The sequence below is a fragment of the Myodes glareolus genome, chromosome 23, assembly GCF_982192425.1.
Source record: "Myodes glareolus chromosome 23, mMyoGla1.1, whole genome shotgun sequence".
In the NCBI taxonomy this organism is placed as follows: domain Eukaryota; kingdom Metazoa; phylum Chordata; class Mammalia; order Rodentia; family Cricetidae; genus Myodes; species Myodes glareolus.
The window spans coordinates 20,032,238-20,048,339 of record NC_142048.1 but is presented as its reverse complement, the minus strand read 5'-3'; the positions used below and the strand labels follow the sequence as shown (position 1 = coordinate 20,048,339).

The 16,102-nt window shown below is 35.2% G+C and overlaps 1 protein-coding gene across 1 annotated transcript in view; it reads right to left on the bottom strand.

Annotated features, from left to right (window-relative positions):
- Positions 1 to 811: 811 nt before the first annotated feature.
- Wdr17 (WD repeat domain 17) overlaps positions 812 to 16,102 on the bottom strand; it is an 80,208-nt gene continuing 64,917 nt past the window's right edge. The window contains exons 22-31 of the mRNA XM_048455767.3: positions 15,869 to 15,968; positions 14,859 to 14,998; positions 12,540 to 12,560; positions 11,523 to 11,634; positions 8,181 to 8,322; positions 7,406 to 7,508; positions 6,083 to 6,184; positions 3,668 to 3,766; positions 2,892 to 3,075; positions 812 to 1,124 (exon numbers count right to left, since the gene is read on the bottom strand). Coding sequence (XP_048311724.3) covers positions 1,005 to 1,124; positions 2,892 to 3,075; positions 3,668 to 3,766; positions 6,083 to 6,184; positions 7,406 to 7,508; positions 8,181 to 8,322; positions 11,523 to 11,634; positions 12,540 to 12,560; positions 14,859 to 14,998; positions 15,869 to 15,968 — 1,123 coding nt within the window. The 3' untranslated portion in view covers positions 812 to 1,004. The remainder of the gene's footprint in view (positions 1,125 to 2,891; positions 3,076 to 3,667; positions 3,767 to 6,082; positions 6,185 to 7,405; positions 7,509 to 8,180; positions 8,323 to 11,522; positions 11,635 to 12,539; positions 12,561 to 14,858; positions 14,999 to 15,868; positions 15,969 to 16,102) is intronic.

The following is a 16,102-nucleotide window of genomic DNA, read 5'->3' as shown; positions in this document are numbered from 1 at the left end:
CGCCGGGTTCCAGAGGAGGTAAATGCCCTGGAGGAATAGGAGAGCGGTACATTAATGAACTCAAATGGGCTGAGGGAGGATGGGACTGGGGCCTGTCCTGAATGTGAGTTAGGCTGAGAGGTAAGAGTTGATTCCAATGAAGGTCAAGTTCAGAAGGCAATTTTGGTCAGTGAGTTTTAGTAAGTATATTAGCTCTCTACCTTTCCCGAGGATCTAGAATGGTACAGAATATGAAGATGCCAGAGCTCTTGACACTAGCAGGGTGACTTGGGAGATGAATGCCAGGCCTTTATCTGACTGGATAGATCTAGGAAGTTCAAATATGAGCAAAATCTTCATGAGGTGGAAACACGCCACTTCTGCAGTCTTAGCCATAGTAGGGAAAGCTTCTACCCATCCTGAGAAAGTATCTACCAGAGTAAGAAGTTATTTATGTTTTTTTGTTAGGAGGCATATGTGTGAAATCTGCCTGCCAGTTTTCCCCAGGATGACTGCTTCAAAACAGTATCGATTAAAGAAAGAGGGGATCACAAAGCTCCTTCTGGGGAAGTTTGGGTATGGGTGCAGGGGGTGGGGTGTCCCTGTGTGATAGCTTTATGAAGATGAGAAAAGCTGAGGTGGAAGAAGAGCAGTTGGAGGAAGCAGTGAAGAGATGGAGATCCAACATGAAAGGACTTTTGGATATCTGTCAGGAAGGGCTTTGCCTGAGTATCAGGGAGAAGTGTCTGTCTTGTAAAAGAAGTCGGCCCTACAGGCCTGAAGTCAATTAAAACGTCTCTGCAAAAATAATGTCATTTATCAATGAGATACATTATTTTTTCCTTTGGAATTATATAAATATTTTATTTTTGGAATTAATAAAATTTAATATTATTCCTTCATATCTTCCAATCACCAACCCACTTCCCAAAGTATTATTCTTGAACAACCAAAATGAGGGTTATAAATACCCCAAATTTCCTTTTTACAAAAACTACTAATTACAGAGAAAAAAAAATCTTCAGTCAAAATGGATTGAGTCGTATTCCAGTTCCTAAAGGTGAGAATGGATTCACCTTTGCCCACATCAGGGCATCGTTCAAAGAAACAGCAGATTTCCCATCTTCCAGGAAATACACAGGGCCCTGTGCAGAGTTGAGAAAGAGAAAATGAATCTGGACGTTTGCAGCATTGGCTTGAAGTTTCAGAGGCATTCACCTCTAACTGTAGAAACATCTTCAAACACTTCATTCAAGTACCACCATTTTGTGATGGCTGTTAAAACAGCTTAATGCGATAATTTTAATTCTTTGGATATAACAGTACTATAAATGACAATAAGTGCTGTTAGTTTATTAATTGCCCCAAAGTTAACTTATGTTATGAAAGCCCACTGTCAATAACAGACTGGTATATACTTGGTTATGTTAGTTAATGTAGCTGATGTCAGCATGGCTGGGAGGTGACTGAAACCAGAAGCTTGCATCCCTCTCTACGCAAGAGAAGAGAGCCATGGCTCTACATGTGTGTGCTTTAAAATTACACTCTGTCACATGACTTGAGAGACTATTTGTCGTTCAGTCCCATCAGTTATTAGCACAGTCTGAGTAGTTCTGAAAAGCCTTTCAATCTGTCTCACTCTGCTCTGAGGAGGAAAAGCATGATGTAAAAAAAAAATAAATCATAAGACAGTACAATTTTAGTTTTTTGATCTATCAAGTTCTGGTTATAATAGTAAATACCCGTTTTATGGTCTGCAAATTATTTTTAGAGTTGGAAAAGTTAATCATTAGTCAACTTCACATTAGTAAGTACTTGAGATTCATGAAACACAAACATAGTAATTATAAGTTAAAAATCCTCTAGAAAAATTATTACTTATTCTATATTAGTTATATATGCATTCGGATAATTTGTATATCTTATTGTGGGTGTGGTCCTGTGTAAAGAAAAAAATCAGATTTACTGGTAAGTTACTGGGTTCACTGTTTTTTTTAAATCTCTAAACACAAGTGAATGATGCCAGTGAACAAAGTCGTGTGTCCTATGCTTTTGGAGATTATTGGTGTATTCTCAAGAGTCTGGCTTACAATTGGTGAACTAAGCTGTAGGCAGGGATTGTGTTAATGGGTAGCTATTCCACTTATTTTGACTATCTAGATCACTCATTGGCCTGCCGTGTCATGACAATGAACATGATTTTACTATTTCATCGGGACTAAAAGGACATGCCCATTAATGTGTCTAACACTGGCAACTGGAACACTCTGTGACAGATTGTGATAATTCACTTTGCAGAATTTGGCATTGTTTTCTGCTCAGGGACTTCTACTCTAAGATAATGAAGACTTCTCTTACAACAGTCTCTTCGGGCTCCACTCAGAGCTCTAAGCATTGTTCACCATTCATTTGTCTGTATGTTAAAGAATGCTCTTCTGAAATCAGTCATCCTCCATGATGAGTCACAGTGAACTTTAATTTTTTTAAAGTTCAGTGAAATAATGTAAGATCAGTGATATACATCTATTGGTTTTATTTTATTGTGCTTATGCAACACAATTGTTGATAAAGCTGTGATAAAATCATGTGTAATTGTCGATTATCTCACTGGCTTACTTGCTTTAAGATATAAAGTATATTTTTTAAAAATCTTTGTTTCTATATAGGCAATAAGCTGCTGCTAAATGTATGCATTATACAACTGCTTCAGTGATAATAGCTCAGTGATCACATCTCTGGGGTTTATCTTAAGGGAAAAGAGACATCCTGTATTATCATGGAAGCACAAAGGGCAATATTTTAATACTGAAATCTATACATTTGTCAAGTTTACTGAGCTTATATTTGTTTGAGGATAACATGTAAAACACATTGATAGAAACATAAAGTTGATGTCTGATATTAGTCTATACCTGAATTTTTAGTCCAGTAAGACAAGAGATGTGAATGTCTGAATGGCTTGGGAGATTTGACCCAGTCACATAATCTGGTCCAACAATTTCCGTGAGTGGCTCTTCTTTCAGTCTCTTTAATAAAGTTTCGTAAATGGTTCGTTGTGAATCAGAAGGGGGTGTGCATGGAGACTCTTCCGATGATCTGCGTTTTAAACAAACGTTCATATTTCATATTTTAATGTTGTGGAAAAATATATTTTTGTTCACTCTGAAGATGCGTCTCTTTGGTTGGTTTAATAAAAAAAAACCTGAATGGTCAAGAGCTAAGCAGGATTTTTAGGTACAGAGGATGCCAGGAGGAAGAAGCAGGAAAGCAGGATGAACAGTATGCAGATGAGGTAAATGATCCTTAAGGCAGCGCATGGATTAATAGAAATGGGCTAATATAAGTTATACGAGCTAGAAACTAAGCCTAACCTATCAACTGAGCTTTCATTATTAATAATGAGTTTCTGTGTTGTGATTTGAAAGCTGCCTGGCTGGACAGAGAAAGACTCTTTTTCTGCGAATTAGTTCATTATCTTATATAGATAGAGACAAATAAATTAAGTTATTGAAAAACAACTTCAAAAAGGCAAGGATTAACATCACAATAAATTGCTATTAAATATATGCTTAAAAATTGACAAATTATTTTCCTAAAACTGATTTAAAAATAAACATGTGCATCCAAACACTTTTGTCTGTAACACTGAATTCCTTCTGCATTTGAATGCTATATTGTATTCACTCACTTGTTGGCAGACTGTGTGCAAGCTCTCCACGCATTCAATTCCTCAGAGAGATGTTCTATTTTTAAAGGTACCGACACCACTCGGCGTTTTAATAGCTGACTGAAACATAAAAAAAAAGCATCTGGCATAACAAAAAAACATCAGACAAAACAAATGAACTTTAATAACTGAAATTTTATCTATATCAATTGTTCAACAGTGTGTATGCACATACAATTATGTATACATAGGCATATATGTTTTCACCTATATGTTTATCACTTAAGTCCCTGGTAAGTCTAAAACGCTCAAGAAACATGGCTGGAGGAGTGATTGCAGCTAATTATGCGTAGCCTATGGAGCATGGTGAGACAAGACAAGCAATGCTGAAGGCAGATAGAACACCTAATCAGAACCTTGACTTAATTCTGGATAATAGGAATATAAAAACACAATTAGAAAAGGAAAAGGACTCAATTTGAGAAGCTTGTTTTACTTGAGAACACACTGAGTTTAAGGCTGGAGTGTGGTGGAGACCCCTAGACTCACACAGCAGGTAAAGCTCAGAAACAAGGTTTCGGTGCTAATTATGCAAGCCTGGCAACCTGAGTTTGAGTCACAGGATCCACGTAAAGGTGGAAAGAGAGAATCAGCTCCACAGGGTTTTCCAATGCCTGCTGATATATGCCTTAGAATAGGCATGAATACTCCACCCCATCACATGTACATGCAAGCATGCACACACAGATACACACATGCACATATGCACACACACACACACTTTGCAAATGAACCTTCTGTAGAACAAATAATAGCACAGGGAGAGGAGAAGTGTGAAAATATGAGTGTTTAGGGAATGGGGAAGCTGGGAAGAAAAGAAGTGGAAACGAAACCGACAAGACAATGGGGAATTGGAGATTTAGCACAGCATGAAAATAAAACCTGGCTTCAGGACATAATCATAAAAAATGATCTGTAACGGAGACTTCTTAATGTTCTCTTTCTTAGTCATCATGTTTTCCATAACCTAGAAATATTCTATGACATTTCTCTTGCCTTGCACATAATAACTTTTGCTTTTATTCTTTGTTCGATTCCCAATTTCTGAGGCAGCCTGATTCTATATGCAGGCTTATGTGGAACTCTCCATATAGCCCAGGCTGGCTTTGAACCAGTGGGAATCCTTTGACCTCAACTTCCTATGATGAGATTGCCGATATGAGTCGCCACTCCCTTCTTCCATCTTTTTATTATTAATACTAATTTAAGAGACTGTTTATCTCTCCCTTGTCATCAGTGAAGTCACACATAGCTGAACAGATCCAGCATGATTTTAATGAAACCCCCTATTGATCCTATATTTTAAGGTTGAAAGTAGGTTTTGACATTTGGTTTGTTGCCTGCACCTAAATAAGTTTTCTTTGAGCATCCTGATGGTCTTAGTCTATCTTATCACTTAGCTTGTACTAGGTAGCAGTGGCTGCTTCTCCAACAGAGTTATTAGGAATAAAAAAAAATTTCCATTTGCTTCACAGTCTCCTACCTTCTGTAAAAGGTACTCAGAAAAACATGTTCCCCTAGATTATAAGCATCAAAAATCAAAAGGTTACACCCTGTACCATTTAGCAAGTTGATGGACTTGTAAATTAATTTTCTGGAAACTCTCTGTGAATTTGGTTGCTCCTTGAATCACACTCATACAATGAGATGTGTCTTGTTAAGCAGTGGGATGGATTAGAAATGAAGAACCTTTGCTTCAGCCTTGTATCTTATTTTTGAAAGAAGGAAGTTTTAAGTCTAATGGACAATGACTGAAGTTTAGCAAGCTATTAGAAAATGTAGATGGTTGACTGACAGGGCTATAAAATACAATCTATTATGAATATAAAATATTTGCTTATTTGCTACTTAAAAATGTCCTTTTTCTTGAATTTTTCTGCCACGAAGATTGGAAACTAATATATGTGGCTTACTGTATTTTAACAATGGTGTTTTGAAATGATGGAAGTGAAATGCAGGCATGAATATGGATGGGAGACTTTCTAGAAACAAATGAAGAAGTCTGGCCTGCAGACATCCTTTAAAATCCACTTCTCCCGCCTCTGTGTTCTCCCTAGATCACAGAAATGACATGTAGAAGGCTAGCATGGCTCTTCTAACCTTGGGAAACTCACACAGAAGGAAAGAGGCTAAGAGTTTCAGAGTAGAAAAAGTAGGAAAGATACAGGTCTTTGTTGGAATTGCTGGGTCATTTTATGAATTCTGGGACACCTCTCTGAAGCGTCCTGATAGGCAGACATCAACAAATCCTAGAGCGCACACCAAGAGAACAAGTGAATGCAAGAGAGCAGTATAATACATTCAGTTCCTGTGATCTACTTAGAGGCTATGTACCTTAGTACAAAGGATTTCTCTAAAAAATGTTTTTATTTTTACCTTGTGTACTCATAAAGAGCTGGAACAATGCTTTGATACTGTCTCCTGATAGCCAGTAAGGCACCAACGTAGCCACATAATATGAGTAATTCATTTCGAGCGCTGAAAGAGAATATATTTATTTTTAACTTTTACAATTTGAAGCATAGGGCACTACTCGCTTACATCATTCAAACACATCTGTTTATATTCTGACAAATGATACTTATAAAATACAAATGGGGACTAATGAGATGGTTCAGTTGCTGCTCTTCCAGAGGTTCAACTCAGTTTCCCGGGTACCACATGGTGGCTCACAGCCATCTATAATGGGATCTGATGCCCTCTCCTGGCAGGCAGGTGCACATGCAGACAGAGCATTCATAAATAAAAATAAATTAAATTAAGAAACCAAAATTATGAAAAATACGTTTAGGGAATTTTGTAAAATTGGAGAAAATGATTTATTCATTAGATAAAAATTAATACAGATTTTTTTCCAAAATAAATGCTATGAAATAAATTATAATTTAAAACAAGTATCTTTAAACAGCATTTCGTTCTTATCTGCTTATTTTATATATTTAACCATTTTGTGTTTTCATGCTGGTACCTGAACTAGAGTCCTCAAACACAGCAAGTGCCCTATTGTTCTAGTTGATTTGTACGCTGAGGCCTCTCCTGCTTCTCTCTCTTCATGTCATTGATCTCTAAGTAATTCCTTTTATCAGATTTAGGAACTTAATGGCCCATTATGTCTACCCTAGGAAAGAACCAGCAAAATCAGTTTCATTTACCATAGGGTTATGGGGTTAACTTGACAGTTTCCCAGAATGTTTCATTGAAAATCTCTCTTACAAATTATCCTCAAATCTCTGAGGACTTTAGTTATATATTAAAAAAAAAATTCCTGGGTGGTCCTTGAGTTTGAGAATGTTGTCATTTTCTGTTTGCTAGCACTGTATCTCTCTCTTTTAGGCTTAGTATGAGGGTTTACACACAATAGATATTGAAAAATATGACCTTTAGTTTCTTAAGAATTCCATGCCAACAACTTGTTCAATTAGCCTTCTTTGAACAAGTATATATAAGTGAAACTACAAACATGTTCAAATACATAAAGTATACACATACTAGCTATTGTTATAGTAACTATTCAAGTTCACAATATTGTCCTGTCTTGTTATTGTTGTCATAACAACAATGGTAATAACAAAAAGCATCATTTGTCCTAAAACCTCAGCTACTTAAGTTGATTCTATTTTTTGATTTGAACACCAAACACATCAGTGCCATTTAAAATATTATGATGATTGTTTTTATTTCTGGAACGAAAGTACTTACTCAGTGCATGTATGCAAGAGTAATTTCTCAGTACGAATGAAACTTAATAGATCAAGCACAGGGTAAACAGTATCCACAGACCAGTCTGAGCGGCTGATACATCCTGTCAAAATAAAACCAAATGAAATGCATTTTAAATTACAGTATTAAGTCTTATTCATCCAATTTTTAAAATTGTATAATCAGTCCTTGTCAGTCCTTGAAGCACGAATGATAAAAACCGAGAGACAGAAATTGAGGCTCAACCTGAAGGTCAGAGAAACAAAACAGTCAGTCACTGGTTCTTACCTTTACATCAGTCAAAATGGCGATTCTGCCTCCAGGAACCTCAGAATGAGACTGTGTCCCTGAGCTGTCTCCTCCTATCTTATATTCCTCTCTAGGGCTGGGATTAAAGGTGTGCACCGCCCGGTTTCTATGACAAACTAGTGTAGCTACTGTGATTAAACGTGTGTATTACTACTGCCTGGTCTGTAAGGCTGACCAGTAGGACTGCTTTACTCTGTAATCTTCAGGCAGCTTTATTTGTTAAAATACAAATAATATACCACTATAAATCCTAATTCTGTAGTTTGTAGAGAAAATATTATTCCTTTCACTACCTCTAGGCCCTCCCATACCATAAAATCAGGAGAGATACTGTATTTTATATCAGTAATCTCTCTCCTTGTGAAATGGGTGGTGAGTAGTACTTGATTATCAGGCTGATTATCAATTAGTGAAAATATCAATGGAAAAAATAGACCTAAAAATCAACCGCCAATTAGAAACTTACCTTTGACAAAGTCAATACCAATAGGAAGAGCCTTTTCAGGTTCCTGGCTTAGTAAATAATACTTTATGGTTTCAAATACACTGCCGTCTGTATGGGCCTTCTCAGCTAACAGAATACATTCTTCTACTGGAGGTAGATTGCACTAGGAAATAAATTATTGAAAGACAATATTACTAAGATTTGTAGGGTTAAAAGCTATAGTAGAAACATTAATTATTGCCACAATAAGCTCTGTTTGTTTCACTTTTTAAAGTTGCCCAAAATATATTTAAATTAAATTGTTTATAAATGAAATTATTTATGAAGATACTTTTAAGACAAAAGAATGCACGTGAACAAATTAATGAACAAATTAATGGCTGTTCACCACAAATGCCTAATAAAGATGTAGAACTAAATTTTTCTGATCAGTAATGTGGGATTCCCCTCTGTATGCTGTGAATAACATTGGTTAATAAAGAAACTGGCTTGGCCTGATAGGGTAGAACAGAGCTAGGAGGAGAAAACTAAATTGAATGCTGGGAGAAAGGAGGCAGAGTCAGAGAGAAGCTATGGAGCTCTGCTAGAGACAGACACCAGTCAGAATCTTGCTGGTAAGCCACAGCCACATGGCAATACATAGATTTCTAGAAATGGGTTACATTAAGATGTAAGAGTTAGCTAATAAGAAGTAAGAGCTAATGGGTCAAGCAGTGACTTAATAAAATACAGTTTCTGTGTGGTTATTTCGGTTCTGGGCAGCCGGGATGAACAACTGGCCCGTTACAACAGATCAGAATGCTGTAATTAATATTTACCAATGCAGTTCACAAAAGTGAGCAATATAATCCCCATCTGAAGTCATCCATTTTAGAGTAAACATATAATACAGACATTGTCAAAGCTACATTAAATGTAACAAGTACAACGCCACACTATCACATATTCCTTTGCACTAGAATTGAATTTAGTCTTTGAGGCCAAACAACCCTATTTCTAAGACAATAAACATATTTAACGTGTAAAACTTTACAGTTTAAAATGCACACCGATTGTAAAGTTTGGATCCCCAAAATTCCATCATTACCAAAAGAAAAATAATGTCCCTTAATATTAAACACAGACCTTTCTGTGGAAATGGAAATTATGGTCTCTCAATCAAAATGTTTCACTTTCATTGTAAGAATAGAATTAATTACCACTTATAGCATTTTAAATATATGTAAAATATATTGTTCAAAATGAAAATGAAATCATTTTTGAGCCAATGTCAACAATATTGCTACCAAAACAAGAGCCAAACAATTCCAACAACAACTGGCATGCCAATATAGGTGGGGAAATTTCCCAGGGCCCTACCCCTAAGATAAAGTGGTTAAAGGAGAGAAGGCTGTGCATTTGGGAAGGAAACATACATGGGATGGTTAGGAGAGGGGAAGTGATGTAATTATATTTTAAACAAACTTTAAGAATGCTAAAGCTTACTCCTAAGCAACATAATAGATATATTAATGCAGTTGCTATAGTATCACATTTCTTGTTGCTTAAAAGCTAAGTAGCCTAAATAGTTTAGGTATCTCCTTCTCCTCTCAAAAAAAAATCACAATAAACCTTGTTAAGAAGTGTGTGTGTGTGTATCCCATATATATTTATGGAATATATATATATAAGTCATACATAGGGTTTATATATATATAAGTCATATATAAACAATCACTAATACATATATTATATTTGGCTGTTATTATTGCATTTCCATCATTATTATAACTCACTGAAAACTTTAAAAAGGTAGGTATTATACCTGAATTAAAAATTAGGCTTTAAAATAATAAGAAGTAATTGTCACTGAAGTTTCAGAATCTAGAGGACAAGATTAGTTATTGTCCTATCATTAAATTTCTCAAATAGAAATTTAATTTGACTTTGGTTTTTATTATCACCTCAGACATGATTTATTAACAACTTTACAATCACTGGTTGTCTGCAGAACAAATAATAAGTTCTGTTTAAAGCCTCTGATCACATCCTTTAGCATGTGTAATGAATATTAGCCGAGGCTGCTCCTGCCGCTATTATTCCAACAAGAAAAGGAGATGCTAAACCATACTCCCCACAGCTCAGAATCACAGACAAGAGGAGTTTTAAGTTCTGTTCTGCCGCATAGCATGGTGATTGCATTTGATAGTAGTGTATCTTTCAAAACACTTTGAAGAAAGGATTTTAGGTGTTTTATGTCAGATACTAATAAATATTTGAGGTGGTGGGTGTGGAAGTTGCTCTGACTTAATTATAATGCATATGTATGTGTGTGTGTATACATACATACATTCATACAATATGTTTATAGTGCGACCTGAGACCCTTTTTCAAACAAACAAGCAAATAAATGAAAGTAGTTTCTTATGTGTTAGAACAATATGCACATTACTGGCTATTTTCAAAATGAAACCATACACATGTTCTTTATTGACATATACTTACATTATTAAAATCAGTCTCATGATTTTTTAAATAAAGAAACATACTCTAATCTCTATAAATAATCTCTTCGATTAAATACTTTGGTTCTTCTTATATGCTTATATATTGGTAATTAGATTCTGGCAGTCTTTGAATCAATAGTTTTTAAGTCACATTTGAATACTACGTATGAAACTTACTGATTTTTTAAAGAAAAGCTATTAATAGGGTGGTGCGATACCTCAGTCAATAAAGCACATGACTTGTAGTCATGAGGTCCCAAGTTTGGCTCTCCAGGACCTGTACGAAAGCCCAGCAAATCAGTCTTGTTTTTAACATCAGCACTGAAGAAGTGGGGACAGGAAGGTTCCTGGAGTTCACTGGTCAAACAGTCTAGACAACCAGTGAGATCTATGCCCCATGAATGAGTTCCTAAAAACAAAAAGGTGGGAGCAATAGAGGAAAGCATCTGACATTGTCCTGTGACCCCCTGATGTGTATGTGTATAAACACACACACAAACAAAGACGTTAAAATACGGTCTTAACTTGTAAACACAATTTCAGATACAAAGTGGTACCGTAGAAAGGACTATGTGATAGTTAGACTTTTTGGAGTTGAGATTCTCAATCCATCTTCAATTAATTTGGGCAGATTCTTTACTTCTGTGAGTTCCCTTTCTTTGTAATATATATATACCCAAACCATATGCAAATTTATTCCAAGCCATGAATAGAAGTCAATAAATGTTCTTTCTTTTGGTTATTGTTTTTGTCAAGTTAATAGGTATCCCAAAGTGATCATGTCATTTAATTTTTGGCACAAATTTCTATTTGAACCAAAAGTTACTAATCGTAGCATATCATTCCAGACTAGATTCATTAACATATCATCAGCTACCTTCTTGTGAAGATCATTTATCTCTTCATTGCACCCTGGGTAGAAGGCACACAGTTTTACTAACTGTACTTCGTTATCAGGAGTCATCAGGAGAAGGTCAGCTGCCAAGTTCCTGTTTGTGTAACAACAGAGAAAGCTCCATTGAGGAAATGATCCAAAAATAGAGCCACAAGTGTTTCAACAGGAGACTCATACAACATACCACCTTGCTTATCTATCTATGCAATGTTTATTTCATTATTTATAACAAACTGTCTCAAATACAGATTACAGAAAACACTATGGATGAGTGCATTATCAAAAGTTTTCAAAATGCCAATTTGAATAAACTAAATTCTTAAACTATAGCACTCCATTTTATTATTAGAGAAGAATTCTCTACCAGACTACAGAGTTGTAGATAGGACTTTGGAGAAAATCATTAAGTCAAGAGAAAGCTAACTTGTTTCCACTCTTTATCATTCCTGTCAACAATGGGAAGTTCTATTAGCCTATGCTCTGATGCCAGGAAAATAGAAATCTTAGCTCTTTGACTTCTATTGTTCTGCATGCTTTTTAAGGGTTATAAGAAAATCAAAGAAAGAAATATAGTTTTAAGGTATTTTAAAAGATTTCTACTAGTGTAATAAATTTCTTACAAGGATAAAATGATATGGACTTAACATTGTAATAAGATATCTCCTTTGAGAAGTTTGCCTCAAAGCAGTAAGCAAGAAAATTTTTGTTTCATGTATTATAATTAAGAAAATACCAAATTTCCAGTGGCTCAAGATAATATTTAACTTTTAATAATGGCATACACACAATACACGAGTGCTTTTCTATATAACTTTTAATTATAAAATTATATATTTAAGTATGAAAATATTCTTATTGTTCTATAACTAGGATATATATATAACTTATATATATAAATTGGAATACTATAAAACCAAATAGTATGGAGGTAGTCTTAAATATTTAAAATTGTGTGAATTTTTAAAATAACATGCTAATAAGAACAAAACTAAATAGTACCTGTATGCAACTGATGGGAAGCTGGAGAGAAGATAATGAATATAAATATCAGAAAACATAAATACCAGGAGACAAACAAAACTGCATTGGTAAATGTAAAATATACAAACTGATTTGATTTATGGAATTATAACTAGCTACCTTAAACCAAATAATTATATTTTGTTGATCTTTAATATGTAGAAATCTAATAGCTATGTATGCATTACTCATGAAAATTATCATCTTAAGCATGATATTTTCAAGAATTTGAACCTTATCCTGCTTTCTGGTCCCAGATTATGAAAAGGAAGAACACCTGGTGTGTGGGGGTTCACCAGGGAATGGAGGTTTGACCTTTGTAGAAGGAAGTATGACAGATATCAACTCAATGGAAGAGTTCCTAACACCAGAATAAAATAATAACAAATTTATCAGTTAGCAACCATTTTATCTTTTTTCAAATGTATAACATATTTTTATTTTTAGAAATCAGAATTACATCATTTGCACCATTGCCTCAATCCAAACCTCTCATGTACCCTTTCCCTCACTCAAATCCATGCCCCCTTCTTCTTTGTTGTTACAATATACATATATAAGCCTAAACTTCTGAATACAACTGCTCACTCAATATAATGTTACCTGTGTGTGTGTGTATGTATATGTGTGTGTGTGTATGTATATGTATATTCTTTTAAGAACACTTAATTTAAATTAGATGTCATTAATGTGAATTAAATGTCAGTCATATTTGGAAATAAATGATTTATGTTAGATTTCAAACGTTTTGATTGGCCTCAGTCCATGTAGTAGACTACATGTTGAATTGTTACAGGCTTTTGACAGGGATGGGGTCAGTTGAAACTCTCAGCGCACAGTGGTGTTGGAGACATTTGAGTCTATCACAAGGTACCACTATATTTTGGTAGTGGAGAGTGCTCTTAAGTCACTATAAGACTTGAGTAAGCTCTGAGTAATGATGATCTCCTTAGTTTACTATCCAAGGTCAAGATAAAAGGAAAAGAAAAAAGTAGAAAGCTTCTTTTCAATGAGACAGCAATATATTCTGGAAGTTAAGGGCACAAGCTTTTTATCTAGCTATTACTTTTGATCATGATTCATTGAGTTCTCTGGCAAATCAGTGTCTTCTTTGTAGAACAGTGTAGTTCATGACATGTAAACTATTTAAACTACTGCTTGGTACAAAGTAAAAAGTTCAAACATGTTAGCTGGGCCTGAGTCATCCCATCATAATCATCCCTTCATCATCATCATCATCATCATCATCATCATCATCATTATCAGCAGTAGCATAAGCATGGCTTGATAATTATGGTCATCAACAAATCTTACCAGCTTGCTCACATGAAGTGTGGGCTAGGAAGAAGTGAAAGTCCTCATTTAAAGCTTGTTTAGAAACTTTCCATAGGTATTTTTGGAGAAAGATAAAGTAAAATTCTGAAGAGTTATACTTAGCTTAGTTTTTGGTGAGTATTTGTGTTTGAATATAAGTTGTGTACCAGTGTGTACAGGTGCCCACAGGGACCAAAAGGAGGTACTTTAACTGGAGTTAGGGGTGCTTGTAAGCTGTTTGACATGGGTACTGGGAACTGAACTTGGGTGCTCTGTAAGAACAGTAAGTACTTTTAAGGGCTAGGCTATCTTTCCAACCTCAAACATACAACTTTTATCTTTACTCAGGACTTACCCATTGAATGACAGCATCCTATATTTTCTATAAGGGCCTATGTAATGACTGGTTGTCTGACCTAAGAAGAGGGTGATGCAAATTGAATGAGAATGATTTAGGTCCAGATTTCCATGTAACCCCTGGAAAGATCTACCTCTTGAAAGCACAGAGTTTGGACAAGGACTGCTCTATTATTTTACACAAACCAACCTTGTTTCTCAGCCATAAAGTAAATCACAAAGACAGGACAAGAATAGGAGTAGATGTGAAATTTTTTAATAGTGGGAATTGGGACCCTAATAATGTTGAAAAAACATATACTTGTCTCATGATATTATATCACCTGAAGTATTACAAAATTATAACTGGGCTACCTCTAAAAGGGTCATGATGGATTTAACTACCCTGCCACACTTTCTTTCACAATGATATCTCAAATCAATCAATCAATCTATCTATCTATCTATCTATCTATCTATCTATCTATCTATCTTCCTATCTATCTATCTAGATGGATATTACAGATAGATAAACAGATATAACCACACATAATATATTCTTCACATTATCTTCTCAAAATCAGTTTACAATTTTCTAAAATGCATGCCACAACTGCAAAATTACTCTTTCAATTAGAAGTTTCTTACCACATTGGAGTCATCATGCATTTTCTTGCCAGTAACTGCAGGGCATAATGGGTTGCTGGGGCTGCAGATTCTCCTAGGACAGTGCCCACTGAGACTGCCAGCTCTAGTTCATTCCCACGGATCAGGTATGCCATAGCAAGCTTATTTGTAGGAAAACAGTTCTTTCAGTTGCACAGATGCTTGTTGGAATGGTTATTTTCATCCAAGCTCATAAGCAGATAAATTAATATTAGCCTAGATACTAATTGTCTTAGATATATTGAATATAATATTTCTATAAAGTTCCTATGTGATAATAACTCAGATTTTCATGTGGGAGAAATAAAGCTGAACGTGAGAAATACAGCTTATTTTCCAACTTAGAATTTAAAATGTTATAATTCATTTTTTGCAATGCTAGTGATAGAACCCAAGGCTTCATAAATTCTAGGCAAGTGTTGTGTCAATGAGCTATGATTCCTGTCTCTTTTGCTCTTATAATATTGTCAGTATCTTGAACATGTCATCTGTCTTCATCAGAAGAGAACATGAAATCTTAAAAGCTTCTCTTAGATTATGCAACAATACTAAATTATTGCCTAGGTTGTTACAAATATTTATCTGGTAAGCAAAATAATTAAAGCAAGAAAGCACATAGTGTATAGTATGTACATGTTATTTCATCATGAGACTTGGAAGCATGCAACACCAGATGCCATCTGGTTTTCCCCACTTCCAGCACCATAGCAAACTTGAGAGCTATTCATCCATATCAGTAGTCCTCAACTTACCTAATGTTGCGACCCTTTAATACAGTTCCTCATGTTATGGTGACTACCAACCATAAAATTATTTCATTGTTACTTCATAATTATAATTTTGCTTCTGTTATGAATTGTAATGTAAATGTCTGAGTTTTCTGATGGTCTTAGGTGAACCACATGAAAAGGTCAGTTAGTCCCCATCCAAGAAGTCACTGACCGACAGGTTGAGAACCTCTGAGCTACATGTATCACTTAGAACTATTGTACCTCAATATCATCTACAGCAAGATGGCAGCACGCAGCCAACACTGCTCGGCCATCCTGAAAATACCATTCTGCCAGCTCATTAATGACCTTGTGTAGGAGCCTAGAAAGAAAAAAAAAAGTAATCGGTATTAACTTAGAAATTCTATCACAAATGTGAATTCATGTCCTCTAAGGCAATTAAGAGAACAGATAGTTCAGTTTACATCCTTGATTTAGACTTAACCCTGATTTAAG